The following is a 23,261-nucleotide window of genomic DNA, read 5'->3' as shown; positions in this document are numbered from 1 at the left end:
TTCTCAGCAGAAACCCTGCAGCCGGGACGGAGTGACACAATATATTGAAGGTAATGAAAAGGAAAAGCCCACAACCAAAAATACTCTACCCAACAAGGCTCCTGTTCAGATGTGATGGAGAGATTAAAAGCTTTACAGATGAGCAAAAGCTAAGAGTTTAGCACGTCCAAACCACTTTTACAACAAATGTTAAAGGAATTTCTCCAGGCAAGAAAAGAAAAGGCCACAACTAGAAACATGAAAATCATGAAACGAAAAAGCTCATCAGTAGAGGCAAATATAAAGGTTGGAAATCATCCACACACAAAGCTAGCAGGAGGTTTAAAACATGAAAGCAGTAAAGCCATCTATATTCACAATAAGGAGTTAATCTAGAAAATAACTAGAGATATATATACATTATGATATCAAAAAAAGTAACTTTGAGAGAAGGAGTACAAAGGCAGAGTTTTAAAACTGCATTTACAATTAAGAGACCAGCAAATTATAACAATCATGGGGGTGTGTGTGTATAGCTAGATGAAAACCTCATAACCACAAACCAAAAAATTTTAATAGATATACACAAAATGTGTATATCTATTTTGTGTCATCAAATCACACACACAAAAAAACAAAGTGGGGGAAAGAGCTATAAAAACAACCCAAAACAAGTGACAAAATGGCAGTAAGAACATACACATCAATAACTGTCTTAAATTTAAATGGACTAAATGTTCCAGTCAAAAGAAATAGAATAGCTAAATGGAAAAAAAAAACAAGAACTGTTTACATGCTGTCTACAAGAGACTCACTTCAAATATAAAGACACTCACAGAACGAAAATGAACGGATGAAAAAAGGCATTCCATGCAAATGGAAATTTAAAGAAAGCTAGGACAGCAATGCTTACACCAGACAACTGACTTTAAAATAGAGATTATTATAAGAGACAAAGAAGGGCACTACCTAATGATCAAGGGGTCTATCCAACATGAAGATATAATCATTGTAAATATATAAGCACTCAACGTAGGAAAACCTAAATACTTTGAGCAAATATTAAATGACACAAAGGGAAATCAATGGTTACACAGTAATATTAGGGGACTTTAAAACCCCACTGACATTAATGGATAGATCATCTAGATAGAAAATCAATAAGGAAACATTGGCCTTAAATGACACAACAGACCAAAAGCAGGTCACATGTTAGGCTACAAAACAAGCCTTGGTAAATTTAAGAAAACTGAAATTCTACCAAGCATCTCTTTCGACCACATTATGAGACCGGAAATCAACTATGAAGGAAAAAAACTGCAACACAAACATGCGGAGGCTAACAATATGCTACTAAACAATCAACAGATCACTGAAGAAATCAAAAGGAAATAAAGCATCTCAGAAAACAATAAAAATCTCAAATAACAAACCTAACCTTACACCCAAAGCAACTAGAGAAAGAACAAAGCCCAGAGTTAGAAGAAAGAAAGAAATCATAAAGAAAAGAGTAGAAATAAATGAGACGCAAAGAAAATAACAGAAAAGATCCATGAAACTAAAATCTGATTCTTTGACAAGATAAAGCTGATAAACTTTTAGCTAGACTCATCGAGGAAAAAAAGGGAGAGGACACGAATCCATCAAATTAGAAATGAAAAAGGAGACACTACATCTGACACCACAGAAATACAAAGGAGCGTAAGAGACTACTAAAGGCAACCACGCGCCAACAAAATGGAGGACCTGGAAGAGACGAACAAATGTTTAGGAAGGTACAGCTTTCCAAGATGGAACCAGGAAGATGCAGAAATACGAACAAATCAATCACAGGTAATGAAACTGAAACTGTGTTTTAAAAGGAATATAAATTGGTACAACCAGTATGGAGAACAGTATGAAGATTCTTAAAAAAAACTAAAGAGAATATCATATGCTCCCAATCACTGCAGATGGTGACTGCAGCCATGAAATTAAAAGACGCTTACTCCTTGGATTATGACCAACCTAGACAGCATATTAAAAAGCAGAGACATTACTTTGTCAACAAGAGTCCATCTAGTCAAGGCTATGGTTTTTCCAGTAGTCGTGTATGCATGTGAGAGTGGGACTGTAAAGAAAGCTGAGCGCCGAAGAATTGATGCTTTTGAACTGTGGTGTTGGAGAAGACTCTTCAGAGTCCCTTGGACTGCAAGGAGATCCAACCAGTCCATTCAGAGGGAAATCAGGCCTGAGTGTTCACTGGAAGGACTGATGTTGAAGCTGAAACTCCAATACTTTGGCCACCTGATGTGAAGGGCTGACTCACTTGAAAAGACCCAGATGCTGGGAAAGAATGAGGGTGGGAGGAGAAGGGGATGACGAAGGATGAGATGGTTGGATGGCATCACGGACTCAATTTTCATGAGTTTGGGTGGACTCCAGGAGTTGGCAATGGACAGGGAGGCCTGGCGTGCTGTGGTCCATGGAGTAGCAAAGAGTTGGACAAGACTGAGTGACTAAACTGACTGACGGATGATCCAGCAATCACACTCCTGGGCATATATCCACAGAAAACCATAATTTGAAAAGATACATGCACCTCACTTTTCACTGCAGCACTATTCACAACAGCTAGGATATGGAAGTGCATATATATACACTATGTATAAAACTGATAACTACTGAGAATCTACTATATAGCTCAGGGAACTCTACTCAGTGCTCTGTGGTGACCTAAATGGGAAAGAAATCCAAAAAAGAGGGGATATATATGTATAGCTGATTTACCTTGCTGTATAGCAGAAACTATTAATAACACAACATTGTAAAGTAACTATACTTCACTAAAGATTAATTACAGGAAAAAAACTAAAAATAGAGTTACCACATGATCCAGCAATCCCACTCTTGGGTATATATCTAAAGAAGATGCAAACTTTAATTCGAAAAGATACATGTAGCCCAATTTTCACAGGAGCCAAGACATGGAAGAAAACCTAAACAGCAATCAACAAATGAATGGCTAGAGACGATGGAGTATATATGCACGGTAGAATATTACTCAGGCATAAAAGAAGAATAAAATAATGCCATTTGCAGCAGCAACATGGATGAACCTAGAGATTATCACACCAAGTGAAGAAGTCAGACAAAGACAAGTATCATACAGTATCATTTATATGTGGAATCTAAAAAAATGATATAAACAAACTTATTACAAAACAGAAACAGATTCACAGACACAGAAAACAAACTTATAGTTACCAAAGGAGAAAGAGGGGAAGGGAGAGATAAATTAGGAGTCTGGGACTAACAGATACATACTACTATATACAAAACAGCTAAACAAGGACTTACTGTATAGCACAAGTAACAATAACCTATCATGTAAAAGAATCTGGAAAATATATATGTGTATGTGTCATATATGTACATACATATAAAACTGACTCACTTTGGTATACACCTGAAGCTAACACAATATTATAAATCAATTGTATTTCAATTAAAAAAATAAAAAGTAGTTAAGACATGGGAGAACTAAGGTCCAACATAATCTAATCAGAGTACCAAAATAAAATTCTAAAGAGACCAGAAGCAAGGCCATGTTTAAAAAAAATAATAGTTGATAAGTATCCTAGTTTTTAATTAAAAAAATAGGAATTCAAAGACAGGGGATGCAAACAGGAAGAAAAGAAATCAATACTTAAATACACTGTAGTGAAAGTATAACACTTAAGAAAAAGAGAATCTTAAAAAAAGAGGGAGAGAAAAGACACCAACATACTGGCAGATGACTTCTGAACAGAAGCAATGGTGATAAGTAGACAATGGAAAGCAACTCAGAACTGGAGACTGAGCAAGGCTATCTTTCAAGAAACGGGCAAAATACATTTCTACATTTAAAAAAAAGTTTATGACAATTATCACCAAAAGATATCTATAAACAAAAGGGAAAATGACCTCCAAAGGAAAACCTGAGATGGAAAAGAAATGGCAAAGGAACAGTCATTTTAAAGTATGTGGCTGATTCTAAACAACCTAAGATTTAGAGGAGGAGGGGAGGGAGAGGAGGAGGAGAGTTAATAATAGCATTGAGGTCAGAAGGAAGATGATAGAAGGCAAAGACATTTTTTTTCTCACAATGGATGGTCCTGCATACCCACTCTGGAAACCAATGGTATGGACTATACATACACAGATGTTCAGTTACAGCAGACAGCAATGTTGGCTACAATCACTTCAAAAGGCTTCTTAAAGAAAGTTTGGGACAACAAAGGTTTCTTTGAGCAAAGGTTCAGGAATCAGATGAGCATGGCATACCCTGTTCTTCCTCTAATTATCTCATATCATCATGAATGTCCTTTTAAAATCTCTGAGACAGAAACAAAACAAAAACCTGAAGAAGCAATAGCATGAGCACAGCAACGGTAGAAGACATCAGAGATTGCTTATGACCTTGGGCAGGTCACTTCACTGAGGGCTTTGTAGTACGTTCCCTTCCCACTGTTACTAATATATTCTGATGACAAAGGAAAAAATTCAAACGGGGAATATTATAGGACTGCTCTCCTATAGATTACTGCCAGTCATTGTGCTGGCACTGGAGATACACAACAAAGGAGACAAAGTAAATCAGCAATTAGAAGGCAATGTGATAGGTCCCGTGACACGTGATGTACGCACATGGTACTGGTAAAACCCAACAACAGTGGCAAAAGCATGCTTCTCTCCTGCCTTTTCACATAATTAACAGTTATTCCCATTAGGCAAACTACTGACGTCCACCTTAGTAGTACCATACGGTCACCATAGTGAATTTCGGATTTTTGAAAAGAATCATCATCAAGAGTTTTGTTATTAAAAGTTTCAAGCTAAATTTATACAAAGTCCATTTTACAAGACCCCAAGAAGGAATCAAGTTAATTTCCTTCGTACTGATCAAAATTTCACAACAGAAAGCTAGCTGGGACACTTTGGATCCATAGCAATCAGCAAAATTAGTTTTCCTAAAACATGAAAAAAAATTGTTTCCTAAAACGTATTTCAGGAAAATTGTTTAGAAAATTTGTGTAGAAAAATTGTTTCTTAAAACATGAAAAAAAAATTGTTTCATTTAAAAGCACAAAAGAGTAATGGCAATAAATTCTCTATATCCATGCTGCAATTATCCAAGTATAATCTAACAGAGGTAAAATAAGGAAATATCCATTCAAATAACCATTCTCTTTCTGGATTTATTTACAACCTAAAATCAAACACAGTTTGCATAAATTAATTCTACGATACTCAACATATGTTTTCTACTTCACTAGGAAGTATTCATTGCCTTTAAAGTTAATCATCAGTTGTTCTATTGTATTTAGCCATTTGAGGCCTATTAACAATGCACATACAAACCCTTCATCTAAGAAAATACTTCTGAAAAAACACACAGAATGTTCTCAAAGAAAAGCAATTCTTTCTCATTCTACTATACACGAGTAGTAAAGAGGAGAATATTTACTACTAATGTTAACAGTGCTGTAACATCAGTCTTCTGAATTGTTTTTTATATAATATTGTTTACTTATATACCCTCAATATATATTAGTGAAAGGTAGATACTACATATTCCCAAAGATATCAAATCCATTCATGTATAACTAAAATGTTTATAACAAGTGCAAATGATAATAAAATTCAAAGGTTCTTTATTTTGTTTAAATTATTTTTAGCAATCATAAAAAGGTGTTTAGTTATGTCCTTAATATTCCAAAAGGCTTACCAGCATTTGATAGTCACGTGAATGTAAATTTTTCACAATATCTTTTTTTTTAATGTCAATTTCACTGAAAACAGCTACAAACAAATGTTCATTTTTATTACCATACTGGTATTTGTATATTAGCTAACAAGTAGATTTGTTGCTTTATCTCACTGATGAGAAGTAAGCAAGAATGAGTAATGACATTTACTACCAACCAGAGAATAGACAGAGACACGAATGCTGATTCAATAGCCATCACTGGTGATCCTGCTGATTAAAAACCTATAGCACCTATAAAACAATTCAGCCATATTTACACACAGCTTTCTACTGTACATTATTTCTTTGGGACTCTATTTACCTTCCTTCTTAAGTTCCTTGAGGGGAGAGGCCTTGTCTTAAATGTTAATACTACCTCCGCATCCCTTGTAGCTCAAAAACAAAACTGAGTGCATACTTGCTGATAAATTAACAGCTATAGTACAACAGATACTTTCCATGGCAATCAGGAGAAAGTCAGGATGTGGGTAAAGGCAGCCTAAGAGTTACGCACAATGGAACCAATAACAAGGGACAAGATCATAAAAGCAACTTAGAAAAACCATGTCCAGAAACAGAGCAGATGAGTTTACATAGCATATTCACTTTCAGAAGCAAAATGTAGTACACTGCTATTGCTTAACTGAACTCCCCCCTTTCTCTGGTTTACATGTGATGCTGCATTTTGTACTATTCCCTGACAGATATTTGTATAATGCTATCTCATGTCTGTATAAAGCAGACATCAGACTCTGGAAGAAGCTGTACGAGTCACAGTCCAAAAGAAAATAAGAACAATGTATTTTTCCACCTATCTTAGGTTAAAAACACAGTGTTTTGCTCATAAAAGCAAAGGTCATCATTTGCCTACTTTTCATTCATACTGAATGACACTGTTTTTTGAAGATTTTCTATTAGAAAAATCCTGTACCACCTTGGCTTTAAAACTAGCTTTAACCCAATTTTGGGTCTTTTCCTGTCATCTTCTTCAATCTCCCAACCAAAATTATGTATCAATTATATTTTTAAAAACAGGCTTTTAAAAAACAGTTATGTTGTAAACTAAGTTATAATTTACGGTGTCAGCAGCTTTGCACTGTATCTTTACCATTTGAAATGCAGGACACTAAACAGCACATAAGCATACTCTGAAATTTCCTGGATCTTCGACAGTCTCTTACCAGAATTTCGTCTCCCTTCTATCAAGTTTCTGCGTTCCTCTACGCTCCAAGATTAAATAAACTGTTTATACACCTCCCTCCAACACTCTGGCGGTGAGTTTGTATGTTTTCTCTCTTGCATCTTTTGTCTAAGAATGCCAAAGCCCTTCATTATTTTATTTTACCAACCCTATGAAGCCTCTCCAACCAAGAGCTGGAGAGTCATGGAGTTGACTTGACAGAGATTGGACAGCAGGCCAAAACTTAGTACCCCTCTAAGGGGTACTCAAAACCGGTCAGAAACATCATCCAAGGCCCTCTTTACAGGTCATGAGGGCTTTAAACAAACAAAAGAAAAAAAATTATTTTTTTTAAACCCTTTGCCACAAAGGAACTCATGCATTCACACACAATTGTACTTTTCAGAACATGGAAATACAACTGATTTGGTTCTTTCGGTTTTCAGAAGTTTAAACACTGGGGACAACGGCAGTGAGATGAAAACTCCCGAGGGCAATTTGATCAAAGGCACAGAAAATCCTTCCTTCAAAGAAATGCACCTTGTGACACTCCAAGGAGGAGGAGAGGTATTTAAAGTAAAACCTGCCCTGAATTATTACCACTGACTTGAGGAAGAGAAGTAAAAAGCCATTGGCTTCACTGGGCTTTTAAACATTGTGCCGTCACCCTGGGACCACAGAAGCGGGTGGTGAAATTCTTCCACTCATTTCTATGGAAGAGTATCATACAGCAGTATAAACTCACACCCCAACACACACACACACACACACACACACACACACACACACACATCCGTCTCTACTCCCCTTCTCGTCCCTTCCATTCCCGACCGTTCCCCTTTGGTGCCCAAGACCCAACTGTGGACCTAATGTGATAAAAAGCAAAGTCATGGGCAATGCAGGGGGGTGGGGTGCAAAGGACCGAAAGAGCCAGAAAAGCAAGGGGAGAAGAGGCAGTCGGCCGGCTCGTCTGTGATCATAAAGCAAACATTCGGGTGGGGAATACGGAATGCCGAGTGGAAATAAAGCCCGCCGGGATGCCCACTCTGCCATCTCCTTGTGCCTCTCTGCCCTCCATCACCCCCATCCTTCTCCCGGAGGATCACCTCCGCGGGGAGGGCGCCACCGACGGCGCCCCCCAACCCTCACCCTTCAGAGCAAAGCAGCGAAATGGGGCTGGAAAGGAGGACAGGGGCTGAGCCGGGGGGCGAGGGTCACGCCGGGCTCCGGGTGGAGACCCTGCGGCGGGTGGCCGTCCTGAGGACCCCGGGCGGCCCACGCGGAAGGTGAGGCGGCGGTCGGGGGGCAGCGCCCGGCCCCACCGCTGCCGGGGAGGCTCCGGCTACTCACGTTCTCCGTGTCCCGCTCGTTCACCGTCGGCAATGGCGTCCGGGCCGACATTTTGTGCGGGCGGCGGGGTCGGGCCGGGGTCTCGCGGGCCGGGCCGGGCCCGGGCTTGCTGCGGGCCCCGGGGGCGAGAGGCAGGGGTTGCGGCCGCTTTGCGCGAAGCCGGGGCCGGGCCGGGGAGAGCGGCTCCCGCAGGCCGCGGGCGGTGCAACAAGCGGCCGCGGCGGGGGAACGGGGGGGACAGAGGACGCGGAGGAAGAGGAGGGGGAGCCGTTTCCCGCGGCGGCGCCGCCGGGGGGACGCGGGCCGGGGCGAGGGAGGGCTCCGGGCGAGGGCGGTTGCCCGGCGCGGGCCGGGCGGCGAGGCCGGCGGGACGCGACGCCGAGGCTGGGAGGCGGGGCGGGAGCCGGAGAGGGGCGGTGAGGGGGGGGCGGGGTCCGGGCCCCGCTAGGCTCTCCGGGCCATGGCCGAAGGCGAAGCGGCGCCGCAAATCACTGCCTGGCTCGTCCCGCCGAGCGCGGCCGGGAGCCGGGAGCCGCGGCCCTGACAGCACCGCCCGCGCCGCGCCCCCACGCCCCGCCTCAGGTGAGCGGCGCCGCCCGGCCGAGCCGCAGCCACGCGCCCGGGGCCCAGCGCGGCGGCGCCCCCGCGCCCCCGGCGCGTCAGCCCAGACTCAGAGTCCCGCGCGGTCTCCGCCGCCGCCGCCGCCGCCGCCGCCGCCGCCGCCGCGCCTGAACCGGGAGATGCGGCCCGAGCCGGCTGCGCGAGGAGCGGCGGGCGCGGCACGCTGCGCCCAGAGGCACTTGGCGGCCGCCGCCGGGTGGGCGGGCGCCAGCCGAGGGGGGCCTCTCCATTCATTCCCTCATTAGGGATGCGGGGCCGCCTCCTCCTCCTCCTTCCGCGCTCCATCGCCTGTCTGTCCCCGTGTTTATTTTTGTTTCTCGCCCCCACCCGCGGAGTACGGTAGTCTTTCAGAGCTTCTGGTGGATTTAATTTTTGATTAGTGTTTGGGTTTTGCCGGGGCGGAGGGGGTGGGGAGGTGAGAGGGCGCTGATGCAATTGAGTGGTCCTTTTTTGTCCGTTTCATTGCGGGGGTGGGGGGAGAATGGGCATGATCCTACGCTGGATCCTATCTGCTATCTCGGGACTTCTCCTATTCTTAAATTCATCGCCTCCTTCGCCGTTCTCCAGCTTTCTCGGTTTCTGTCCTCCCCCCAGCCCTCTCGGTCCCCCTCTCCCGGGAGCCGTTGGGTTCAGGGTCACCCTAATAGTTGGGAAGAGGGCATAAAAGCTCCCCTAAAAGCGCCAGCAGCCTCGGAGGCGGTGCTGCGGACTCTGTGCGATGGGCTCCGGCCAGACGGCTTGCCGATGTGCCGGGACAGGATGGCCTCCTAGGGAACTCGGCCGGCGGAAGAGGTCGCCAGGCGCCCACCGCGGCACCCCCGGAGTGGCTGAGACCCGGGAGTCAGGACGTCTACTCTGGCTGATCGTCACTTCCTGGGACGCAAGGAAGTGTCACTTAGGCGAGCTTGTTTAGGGAGGGCGGAGAGCTGGCTCTGATTTGTCCTGTCCTACCTCCTCCAGGTGGTTTTATCACCCTGCCACCCACCTGCCACGTCTTACATCCTGCAGACCCACCTCTGTAACGCGTTACCCAGGGCCCATTAGCCCCTAAAAAGCAATGCTGCTTCTATCTAATTTGAAAGCTTACATTTTGCACACTCAGCCTCTAGGACAAAAACCATACCATTTCCCTATTCCTCGTCTTTCCAGTATGTCTTTTTCACATTCTTTCATGACTGGAAGATAAAAGGAGCAGGAGATAGAAGGGGATAAATCCAGTTTTTTGAGCTACTTTCTCAAACCCAATGGGAATCTTAAGATGATGGGAAATCCCTCCTTTCTCCTGAAGTTCATCCATTTGCACCAGATGGTTTTTACCCTGACTCATTAAAGGTTGTTTCTGAAAACTTAACACTTGACCCTTAAAACATGGTACAAAAGACTTAAAAATACCAGGCACGGAGGTCCTCTGAGGAAAAAAATCTCACCCAGCATATAAATTTGCTTCTAGACCATCAACTATGTATTTGTTTCTTTAACATTTTATTTGTAGACACATCTCAATTTCACAAAGCCAGTAAAAAAGTCACAAGATCCCTTAGGTGTTCATCACCATTCCTCAAACAGAATTCAGGCTTCAGAACTACAAGGCTGCATACTAAAAAATGGTGTACAATTGGGAATGCCAAGCTTTCTCAGTCCTTCTGCAGAGGTCCTGAATCATCAAGATGTACTGAAGTTGCCAAGATAGAAGCTTGTACTTTTCTGATCAACTACAGCCACTGCTACAATCCACGATGCAGCCACTCAAGAGTACCTTATGTGGCAATAGTACCCTGTTACTGCTACTGCTAAGTCACTTCAGTCGTGTCCGACTCTGTGCAACCCCATAGACCTGTTAACCTGAGAGGAAACAAGCATCTGTGAAAGTGTGTTCAACCCCATTGGATTATGAATCAGTCCTTGAACTGGTAGCTTGGATGTTGTTTTTTCAGTGTCCACTCACATGTTATCTATCCGTGTGGTGACCCAGACAGGCATATTTCTTCCCATTTTACAAAATTCCACTCAACTGGCTTATTCAAAATCATGGATGCACCAGGTTAATGGTGTACAGAAAAAAAGATAACTGGAATATATGGTACAGTCCAATCTTGCAGTGGTCATAAGATCAACAGCCCTCCCCTGACCCTATAAGGTCATTATACATCTGAGATATGATACGTCTGGCCTAATAGCTTCTAAAATTTTGACGTACACATTCAAAGTCTTGGGTAATATTCCATTGTATGTATATGCTACATCTTCCTTCCAATGGACTATTACTCAGCCATAAAAAGGAATGAGATTGAGCCATTCATAGAGACATGGATGGACCTGGAGTCTGTCATACAGAGTGAAGTAAGTCAGAAAGAGAAAAACAAATATCGTTTATTAATGAATGCATGTGTAATCTGGGAAAATGGTGCAGATGAACCTAGGCGCAGGAATGGAGATGCAGATGTGGAGAACGGATGTGTGAACAAGGGTGGGAGGATGAATTGGGAGACTGGGATGGACATATGTGCATTTCTTGTGTGCTGCTTAGTGGGAACGTGCTGTATGGTGCAGGGAACTCAGCTTGGTGCTGTGTAATGACCTAGGTGGGTGGGGTGGAGAGAGAGAGGTTCAAGAGGAAAGGGATATATGTATATATGTGGCTGATTCACTTCATCGTACAGCAGAAATTAACACAACAGTGTAAACAACTGTACTTCAATAAAAAATTTTTTTACATTAAAAAACTGTTTTAAAAGTCTTCAGTAAATCCCTTAGCTATATTTGCTACACTGTGCTCACATGTTGAAACTTACTGAATATTACATACTATAATGAGGGATACTTATTTTTTTAATCAACCCATAAAGGTGGCTGTATAGCAGTGGAACTACTTTCAAAGACAGTTGTTACTAGATGGATAACTCCAATCCGTAATTATGGTTAACAAAATAGACTAGAAACAATTCTATCCAAAAATGGCATTCAAACAATCCTATTCATACCCACAGTTTTAGGCTTGGTACATAAATTTCACTTTACTAGGGTTAGAAAAAAGTCATTGTGTCTTTTAAAAAACATCACTTTCCTGACAAAAGTCTGTATAGTCAAAGCTATGGTTTTTCCAATAGTCATGTACAGATGTGAGAGTTGGACCATCAAGAAAGCTGAGCACCATAGAACTGATGTTTTTGAACTGTGGTGTTGGATAAGACTCTTGAGAGTCCCTTGGACTGCAAGGAGATCAAACCAGTCAATCCTAAAGGAAATCAGTCCTGAATATTCATTGAAAGAACTGATGCTGAAGCTGAAGCTCCAATACTTTGGCCACCTGATGCAAAGAACCGACTCATTGGAAAAGACCCTGATGCTGGGAAAGACTGAAGGCAGGAGGAGAGGGGATGACAAAGGATGAGATGGTTGGATGACATCACTAACTCAATGGACATGAGTTTGAGGAAACTCCCAGTGATAGTGTTGGACAGAGAAGCCTGGTGTGCTGCAGTCCATGGGGTCACAAAGAGTTGGTCATGACTTAGTGACTGAAAAACAACTACAAAATTGAGTGTATACTACAGTGTGAGCTCACCCCTCCTTAAAATGGCATGAGGCAGTACTGTGATTGAATGAAAACTCTTTAGCCATAGTCCTTAATAGTGAGACTGCTCATAAGCAAATTTTTGTGTGTCACATGTATAGCTTCTTGTGCTAGTGACTATGAAGAAATAACCAAAGGAATATCTTAAGGCTTTTAGTAATTTTCCTTAGGATTATTAACTAAATGGGGCATGTTTAATGTAGAGATTTCTAACCTCTAAGGTGTTAGGATAATACAGGTTTCAGAAAAAAATTGGAACAATGCAAAGACAGAAGAAAAATTTAAAATATATATGAGGTGCTAAACCCACACTGAAATGTGCTGAATGAGCACTGTCTTCCAGCAGCTCTATGGAGCAGAATTCTCTAGAACTACATTGTTGTATACAGCAGGTACTAACTACAGGCAGCTACTGAGCTCTTGACTGGTTGCTCCTGTGACTGAGGAACTAACTTTTTCATTTGATATCACTTCAAATCATTTGAAAACTGATATTTGAATCAGTTATTGGAACATTTTAAATTATGTTGGGTAAAACTTGGGTAAATGAATCTATCTTTGCAACTATAGATATTCTTAAATCTAAATACAGATTTAGATAAATTTAGAAAATTTATCATCTGGATTGAGATGTGCTTGAATATAAAATGCATGCTGATTTTTAAATACTTAGGGAAAAAGTGTAAGGTATCACTTTAATAGATTTTATATTGATTATATATCAAAACCATAATATATTGACATGGGTTAAATAAAATACATTATTAAAATTAATTTCAGCTGTTTCTTTTTACTTTTTCAAACGTGGATACTGAAAAACATAAAATTATGTATGTGACTTAAATCATATTGGTCAGCATTTCTCCATAAAGTAAAAAATGAGAATAAAGAGATTTAATTGCTGAAGAATCAAAGGCCTTGATTAGAAGTTGTTAATAATTTGTTCTTTGACTCAACAAACACTTACTAAGTGCTGCTCTACCACATGCCAAGCACTGAACTGCTCAAAGGAGGTATTCTTCAACTAATAGTTACTGGCAGTTAGCATTATAATATTCTTTTTACAGAGCTAAATAAAAAACATGGTGAATTCATACAAATGTTCACAGATAATAGTCATTTATGACCAATTTATCAAATGTGACAGATTCAGCAGAACTTATAACAAATTCAGAAAACTGTACATTTTTTATCATGTGCTTTAAATGTATCCAGTGTCTGATAGACTTGACCAATCAATCAGTAACTGTTTGTTGAGGGCATACTTTGTTTCAATAGGCTACAAAGCTGTCTCCAATCTCTCATTTAACCCACAACAAGGAAACTACAAGATGGGAGGTTTTGTAAAGCACCCAAGAGTTATCCCAGCTAAAGAGAAACATGGTTAGTTCCTTTCATAAAATAAACTGGATCCTGATTGCTCTCCTATGGTTAACAAAGTAAGTTTTTATTGCATGTCAACAAACACGACTCAAAATGGTGAATCACTGAAATGGAAAAGGGTCTCAAAAGATATATTTTATCTTATAAACTGTCTTTGTTATTTAGGTTGGGCCACTCTGCACATTGCAAACACAATTACTGTCAAGGTGACATTTACTCTCCTTCCGCTCTCCACAAGGACTCTAGGCTCAGCAATATTTCACTGTTTGGAATTCCCCACATGTGGCATATTGCTTTATTCCTCTGCACCTTTGTCATCTGTTCTCGCTTTTTGGAATATTCTCCCCTCTTTTCTGCCTGATGGAATTCAAGTTGAATTTTAAAAACCATCTTTTGGAAGGCTTCCCTGACATACTTACTCCTCCCCATACCACAGAGTTAATTAATCTCCCCCAGGCCCACTATCTCCGGGCTTTCCTGGTGGCTCAGATGGTAAAGAATCTGCCTACAATGCAGGAGACTTGGGCTTGATCCCTGGGTCAGGAAGATCCCCTGGAGAAGGGAATGGCAACCCACTCCAGTATTCTTGCCTGGAGAATCCCATGGACAGAGGAGCCTGGCAGCCTGCAGTCCATGGGATCGCAATGAGTCAGACATGACCGAGTGTCACCCACTGTCTGTACCTTGCCCAGTCTTCTACTGTTGGTCCGTTTGAGCTGTGTGTACCTGACTGGTCCCCCAACCAACTGTGAGCTGAGTCAAGGAGGGGAAAATGTCCTATTTAACTTTTCACCCAACCCTAGCAGCAGTACCTAGAAATTAGTAGATACTCAATTTCCTAAATGACTTTTACTGAGTTGTCTCCTGTTGTAAATTTTCCAGAACTTCCACATTCTTCTGAGTTTCTTTTTTTTTTTTAATTTTGTTTTATTTTTAAACTTTACAATATTGTATTGGTTTTGCCAAACATCAAAATGAATCCGCCACAGATATACATGTATTACATGGAAATTGAAAAGATGTTACAGCAGAATGGTTCAAGTTTACAACCAGGGACTTCAGGGATACCCAAGAGTTCACACAGTATACAAAATATCTTCCTAAATAAATGTTACTGATTGCGTAGCAAAGAGACTGTTCTATCTCCTGTAGAGCAGTTGCTTAAAGCAGTGCTGCTAATTTTACTATTTTGTGATTTTACTGTAATCATTCATTTTTATCCATACAGAAGAGTTGCTGCTCACTGATATTTCAATAAAACAGTCTTTTAAATGAGTATCTTCATAAACCAAGGTGTACTAACAGTAAGTCTTAGGAGGAAGTACTTAAAGGTAGGCTGAAAAATTAAAAGTGGAATAACACAATGACAGAGTGCTGAAAGCAATAAAGCTGGCAAATCAACTCCAGGGAGGAGTCATCAGCGATCAGGTGGCTCTTTCTAAGCAAAAACAGCAGACTGAGCACCACAGCATCACTTGGCAGTGCAAACTGGAAGAGCGAAATGACTACTGGAGATGAGTGATGCAAGAGTCTTTAGCATCATCAAAAAAAAAAAACAAAAAAAAAAAAAACATGAAAATCAGCCTTAATAGCATCATCTTCAAGTCAAGGGACATTGGTTATGTATAGACTCATACAAGTGTGGATACACCCAAACTGTTGTACTTTTCAAACTGTAGTTTTGTAATGTCACATAGGAAGCTAAACAATCTTTCAAAGTCTTAAGGTAGCCACCCAAAAACAAGAGTTTGGTCATCTTTCACTTGGCCTTTACAACTACAAACTGACACATAATGTAATTCAACATCCATTTAAGCAACCTGTAATTTGATTAGCTGACTTCATGGATAGTACACTGGATGAATGGTTCCTTTAAATTCTTATACTTATTTTCTGAGTATAAAAATATCAGTTCTGTAGCTTCTTTCCATAAACTCTACTTAATTTACTCAATCCCTTCCAACTGTTTTTGCCATATTAAATGTTACATTACTTACACTTTGATGATTTTCTTTCCTTCCTACTTAAATATGGACACCACTTGTTATTTCGCTTTTCTTTCATTCATTCATTCATTCATTCATTAAAAAATACTGAGCCCCGCTAATGCCAGGCACTATATCAAGCTCTTCAGAAAGAGCAGTAGATAAAATACACAAAAGACCCCATCCACAGGAAGTTAACATCTGGCTAGGCACTTTCAGTGTCTACACAGTTCAAAAGCAGAGGCTTCCATAAACAAATAACATTTTCTGAAACTATGCATTGGTTGTTTTGCGCTTTTAACAAACATAAGCTCCCAGGTCTAATTTATTTTTTTAAGTAATGAATTTCAGTAGTTAGATCTTTTCTTCAATCCAAAGGTAATTGCTTTCTCTCTTAATACTTTGGCCTTTCTCCAGTAAGCTTTTGTATAAACGGCTTCAACTGGTTCCACGAGTAGCGTGGGTACTTTAAAATCATAATAAAGATGCCTTCATGACCAGGTGGCTTGTATTTGATCTACATTTTGTAATGTTATCCTTTATTATCTTGACACCAGCATGTTTACCACATTTCATCATTAGGGACTGCTTTATCTTCAATCACTGGTAGTTCGTTTTTTTCCTTTTTCTATTAGCCCCAGATAAAGTGTCAGTATTTTAGTTCAGCAAGAATCATATAATAGACAGGAATCTGCATTTATAACCATTTTAGCAGAATTTTTTTCAGATAAAGAAATGGTTTTGGAAATCTCCTGTCAGTCCTAAGAAATAAAGCCCCACTACTCATTTTAATGAAACATTCTATTTTCCTATGCAGTTCTTACAGTAATGATGATAAGGAGGCTCTGTGGGCGTTTTTTTCCAGCGCCTAGAATATGGGGATAACTCAACAGTGATTGGAGAAATGAATCATCAGTTTTATAACTTCTCTGAATTTAAACATATGTTTTCAGATCCTAGATTTCTTTCAGACAACCTTGGTATATTGCCACTCATACACGAAGGAACCAGTTTAGGTTTCCCTCAATCTTTTCAAACTATCTCTTCATAGTCACCCCTTAGACCCTTCCATCGCTTAATAGGTCAGTTGCCAAGGATCCAGATGAAATTTTACCACTCTTTGCCAGTATCTTTCTTTTCTAGTTCTAAAACAAGTATCCGAATTCTTAAAGTTAGAAATGCCTCTTTTTAAAGGCATCACAGCCATGAAATATGCATCTTAGAAGACTACCATGGCTAGAATCCAAGTTTACTTTTATGTGAAAAAAATGTATTTCTTTTGTAATATTTTCAGTCATTCTTGCTGCCTTCTTATCTCATATTAAATCTTAATTCCACCTTAACACCATGCTACAAATCCATTGCACGTTTCTGAGTGTTTAATGTCTACTATGTGCTCTGTGCTATACATGCTAAGAGGAGATATACCAAAGTCTGACACTGACATGTTAAAAATAATTTTTACATGAATATAGCAAGGCTTACGTAGCATAAGTAGAGTTGATAATTCCAAGTGGTCACTCTGAAGAAGTCTGTAGTGCTGTGATGTCACACATTAGGAACCCCTCTTTTGTAATTGCCTCTGGAGCCTGTGACACAAGCTATTGTGTATTCTCAGTGGTTGTAAGTCGTCGTCTTTCAAGGGTTTATTTTAATGAAGAGTCATTCAGAACAAACTCCATGGCATAGTATGGGTGATTCAATTGGATAATCTCACATTTGATCAAACATTAGAAATGTAATGTTTGCAAAATATTTCTTGTAGTCTTCAAGCTGGATCATGTTTTAAAGAAGTGTTGAAAGCGTTGAAAGATAACAGCCTCTTTGGAATAAGTATAGAAGCTTTAAAAGTGACTATTTTAAGACATGTTCTCATTGTTTTATCATTGTTTTCAGAATCACTTCTGCTTGTGGTTAAGTGGCTCATAAAGTTAAGGAACATGAACACTTGATAGAATGACGTGAGAAGTTGAATAACAAATACAGTGTTAATTGCTAAGTGCCCAATGGGTACGAGAGGCAGTGTTTACAGATGGCCAAGAAACATATGAAAAGGTACTCAGCACCACTAACCATCAGAGAAATGCACATCAAAATCACAAGATATCAGCTCACACCTGTTAGGATGATCAAAATTATCAAAAGACAAGAAATCACAAGTGCTGGTGAGGATATGGAGAAGAGGAAACCCTGTGCACTGTTGGTGAAAATGTAAATTTGGTGACTATTATGGAAAACAGTATGGAGATACCCCATAAAATCAAAAACAGAACTACTGCATGATCCAGCAATTTCACTTCTGTATGTATATCAGGAGAAAGTGAAAACACTAATTGACATATATATATATATATATATATGTGTGTGTGTGTGTGTGTATATATATATAATACACTGAAGTGAAGTGAATTTGCTCAGTCGTGTCCGACTCTGCGACCCTGTGGACTGTAGCTTACCAGGCTCCTCAGTCTATGGAATTTTCCAGGCAAGAGTACTAGAGTGGGTTGCCATTTCCTTCTCCAGGAGATCTTCCCAACCCAGGGATCGAACCCAGGTGTCCCACATTGCAGGCAGATGATTTACCGTCTGAGCCACCAGGGAAGCCAATATAATACACCGCTGCTGCTACTGCTGTTGCTAAGTCACTTCAGTCGTGTCTGACTCTGTGCGACCCCATAGACGGTAGACCACCAGGCTCCTCTGTCCTTGGGATTCTCCAGGCAAGAACACTGGAATGGGTTGCCATTTCCTTCTCCAATGCATGAAAGTGAGAAGTGAAAGTGAAGTCGCTCAGTAGTGTTAGACTCCTAGCGACCCCATGGACTGCAGCCCACCAGGCTCCTCTGTCCATGGGATTTTCCAGGCAAGAGTACTGGAGTGGGGTGCCATTGCCTTCTCCGAATATAATACACTACCATGTGTAAAATAGATAGATTATGGAAGCTGCTATAAAGCACAGGAAGCTCAGCTTAGTGCTCTGTGATGACCTAGAGGGGTGGGGTGGGTTGGGAGGGAGGTCCAAAAGAGAAGGGATATATGTATACATATAGCTGATTTACTTAATTGTATAGCAGAAACTAATACAACATTGTAAAGCAATTATATTTGAATAAAAATTATATGTACCCCCATATTTATTGCAGCAGTATTTACAATAGCCAAAACATGAAAACAATCTAAGTGTCCACCAATGGATGAATGGATAAAGAAACTGTGGGAATATATATATATATAATGCAATATTATCTAGCCATTAAAAAGAATGGAAACTTGCCATTTGCAATAACATGAACGGACCTTGAGGGCATTATGTTACGTGAAAAAAGTCAGACAGAGAAAGACAAATACCATATGATCTCACTTACATGTGAAATCTTAAAAAAGAAAAAACTTCACATACACAGAGAACAGATTGATTGTTGCCAGAGGCGAGGGGTGACAGAGGGCAAAGTAGATAAAAGTGGTCAAAAGTTACAAACTCCCAGCTAAAACTAAATAAGTCATGGGAAAGTAAGTACAGCATGGTGACTGTAGTCAATAACACTACATTAATAATATGATAATCACATATATCCTAGTTACTAAGAGAGTAGATCTTAAAAATTTTTTGTAACTCTGTAAAGTGATAGATGTTAATGAGATTTATTGTGGTTATCATTTCCCAATGTATACAAATATTGTATTATTATGGTATATACCTGAAACTAATATTATATGTCAACTATATCTCAATAAAAATAGAATAAGCCAATGTTTTTGTGTATTTTCTAAACTTGTTTCTTTGCGTTATCTCATGTAATCCACACTGAAAGTCTGATAAGCAGACAAAAATTCTTAGTTTATTCCCCAAAGGAGAAACCAAGTCTCCAAAGGTGAAATGACTGCCTGGTAGCACACATTTCACAACAAACATCTGAAAACCTGGATCCTCCAGCCCCAAATCAAGGCCTCTTTTCATTCATTTCTGAGTCTCTTGCTTGTATACCCAGGCATCTTCCTGAGGATTGCTGACTCCCACACCCATCTCCCTCATTTCCCTTCCATTATACTCACCCTAAAAACCACTGTTAGCCTTCTGAAAATGAGAACATCAGTGCAGCTGAGACATGGAGGTGAGTGTTAGGGACAGGAATATATGTGAATAGCTGAGTTTACCTTCTTACACATAAAGTAAAAGCAAGTCTGGCCCTACAGGCAGGATCCAGGCCAAAACTATATTATGTAGCTTCTTTGATGTTCTTATATGGACATCAGATTAGAATGAAAACCAAGAGCAAACAAGAATTAGGAAAGAAGTAATGAAAAGATGTAACTTACAGCCTGGAGAGTATGTGTGTGTGTATAAGGGGGTGTGATTATGGAAAGGACAGTTCAGTTCGGTTCAGTCTCTCAATCAGGTCCAGCTCTTTGCGACCCCATGGACTGCAGCACATATATCCTAGTTACAGGCTTCACTGTCCATCACCAACTCCCAGAACCTCCTCAAACTCATCTCCATCGAGTCGGCGATGCCATCCAATCATCTCATCTTCTGTTGTCCCCTTCTCCTCCTGCCTTCAATCTTTTTCAGCATCAGGGTCTTTTCTAATGAGTCAGCTCTTCACATCAGATGGCCAAAGTATTGGAGTTTCAGCTTCAGCATCAGTCCTTCCAATAAATATTCAGGAGTAATTTCCATTGGTCTTCCCTTGTGGCTCAGTTGGTAAAGAATCCACCTGCACTCAGGATACCTGGGTTTGATCCCTGGGTTGGGAAGATCCCTTGGAGAAGGGAAAGGCTACCCAATTCAGTATTCTGGCCCGGAGAATTCCATGGACTGTATAGGCCAAGGGATCACAAAGAGTCAAACACAACTGAGTGACTTTCACTCACTCCTTCAGGATTGGCTATTTTTATCTCCTTGCAGTCCAAGGGACTCTCAAGAGTCTTCTCCAACACCACAGTTCAAAAGCATCAATTCTTCGTCATTCAGCTTTCTATATAGTCCAACTCTCACATCCATACATGACCACTGGAAAAACCATAGCCTTGACTAGACAGACTTTTGTCAGCAAAGTAATATCTCTGCTTTGTAATATGCTGTCTAGGTTGGTCATAGCTTTTCTTCCAAGGAGCATGCATCTTTTAATTTCATGGCTGCAGTCACCATCTGCAGTGATTTTGGAGTCCAAGAAAATAAAGTCTGTCATTCTTTCCTCATCTATTTGCCATGAAGTGATGGGATGGGAGGCCATGATCTTAGTTTTTTAATGTTGAATTTTAAGCCTATGTGTAGAGATGGAGAAAGAGGAGTTGCCTGGATGAGGGTTGTGAGAGAGCTTGTGGACTAATTATATAGTTAAAGGCATTAGATTTTTTTAAAATTTTATTTTATCTCAGAGTATACTTGATTTACAATATTGTGTTAGTTTCAGGTGTACAGTAAAGTGATTCAGTTATACGAACCCAAGTGTTCTGCGTTGCAGGCAGATTCTTTACTGTCTGAACCACCAGGGAAGCTGTATACATATACATATAACCATTCTTTTTCAGATTCTTTTCCCATAGGTTATTACAGAATATCAAGTACAGTTCCCTGTGCTATACAGTAGGTCTTTGTTGATTATCTTGTTGATTTATCTATTTTATACATAGCAGTCTATATACAATAGTATGTGCTGTGCTGTGCTTAGTCACTCAGTCATGTCTAACTCTGCAACCCCATGGGTTGTAGCCTGCCAGGCTCCTCTGTCCATGGGGATTCTCCAGGGAAGAATACTGGAATGTGTTGCCGTGTCCTCCTCCAGGGGATTTTCCCAACCTAGGAATCAAACCAGGTCTCCTGCATTGCAGGTGGATTCTTTACCAGCTGAGCTACCAGGGAAACCCAGTGGTGTGTATATGTTAATCCCAAACTCCTAATTTATCCTCCCCCACCATCTTTCTGCTTTGGTAACTGTAAGTTTATTTTCAAAGCCTGTGAGATCTTTACTGTCAGTGGGAGTAGGCAACTATCAAGCGTAAATAACTCCAAGTGTATTCAATTGGTACACACTTATGAAAAGACAGGCTCCCACAGGGCAAAGGTTGTGGATATGAACTCCTGTCTAGCAGTTACAGTAGGTGGATGTTTGAGAAAATGTCTGGAACTGGTACAATGAAGAAAGGGCAGGCAGGGTGGGCTGACTCTCAGAAGACTGAGGAAACTTTCAGTCCTCTTTGTCAATTGAACTAAAAGATATAAATTGCCAGAAGTACGAATAACAATAACTTTCATGTAGACTGGGCTGGCTTTGCGGGCACACAACCCATGCAGTCACACAGGGCCCTACTCATGAGGACCTGGGCTTGAACCTGAGCTTAAGTTAATCCTTTGCTCCCACCACCTTAAAATTCTGAATAATTTTTAAATGAGGGACTTGCCCTGAGCCCACAATTCATGCAGCCAGTCCTTCTTGCCAAATTATTTTGAGGATTAAACAAATTAATACATGTAAGATACATTAAATAGTTCTAAACACCATAACTGCCTCTCAGTAATGTTATTTATTGTTTCTTCTTCCTCTTCTTTTAATTGAATGAAAGACTCTTTAAATTCTATAGTGCTTTACATTATTATCATTATTATTATTATTAATTACTATTATTAGCTATGCTCCTGGAATACGGGGAAACCAGGCAATGACCTCAGTCCAGCAAGTGTCACTAAATTCATAATCACCTTCCTCAAAGGATAAGCCATAAATGGAAGACTGGGTGTGTCCTAATGCCAGTGTCAGACTAAATGACCATCTATCCAGCCCAGGAAAGTAAATGTGGGCCATTTCTAGTAAGCAAACCACAACAGCAACAAAACAACCAGCCATCAGGAAGTGAGAGCTCCCATCGTGTGCCTTGTATACTAGAATCTGCAGAAATAGAAGGCTTCTATTATTTAACAACCTACTGAACACCCAGCAGTTTCCATTTATTGTTTTGTTTAATCTCCACAGGAGCCCTATGCGACTTGTCCAGAGTCATGCACGCCATTACAGAATATGTCAGACTCCACTGTGCCCAGATGCCAGCAGAAGGAATTGTCCCTACTTTCAAGGAGCTCATACTTGAGTCAGTTAGACCAAGACCCCTATTCTCATCTCCACTCACCCAGATCTACCACCAGGATCTGAACACACACACACGCCACAAAATGAAAAGCAATTATAAAGGAAAATAACTGCATAGGAAGATAGTATGCAAGGCACCTGTTAGGGCCATGAGGAAACAGCTAAGTGGGTCAGAGTTACATGGGGCTCATTAAAAATGTCTTTCTGGGGAGCAGAGCTTTAAGCTGCATTTTAAAAGACAAAAAGACCAATATACGAGAAGAGGTGTGAATCAGGCATTCTGTGAAGAGCAAGTGATGGGCAGCAGCACGGAGACAAGAATGAGCATGCTGGG

General features: G+C 40.7%; 1 protein-coding gene across 7 annotated transcripts in view; it reads right to left on the bottom strand.

The window, feature by feature from the left end:
* Window positions 1–8,643, bottom strand: part of MARK1 (microtubule affinity regulating kinase 1) — a 139,695-nt gene extending 131,052 nt beyond the window's left edge. For 5 of the 7 annotated variants that reach the window (XR_003029614.2, XR_003029615.2, XM_024976375.2 and 2 more), the window contains exon 1: window positions 8,280–8,643. Coding sequence is in view for 5 of the 7 variants with exons in the window: in XM_024976375.2 (XP_024832143.1) it covers window positions 8,280–8,330 (51 nt within the window). In the remaining 2 variants the exon portion in view is untranslated. 7 annotated transcript variants of the gene reach the window in all.
* Between the last annotated feature and the right edge of the window lie 14,618 nt (window positions 8,644–23,261).

Source organism: Bos taurus, chromosome 16 (assembly GCF_002263795.3).
Source record: "Bos taurus isolate L1 Dominette 01449 registration number 42190680 breed Hereford chromosome 16, ARS-UCD2.0, whole genome shotgun sequence".
NCBI lineage: Eukaryota > Metazoa > Chordata > Mammalia > Artiodactyla > Bovidae > Bos > Bos taurus.
Note: the sequence above shows the minus strand (reverse complement) of the source record. Positions and strands in the feature narration are given on the sequence as shown.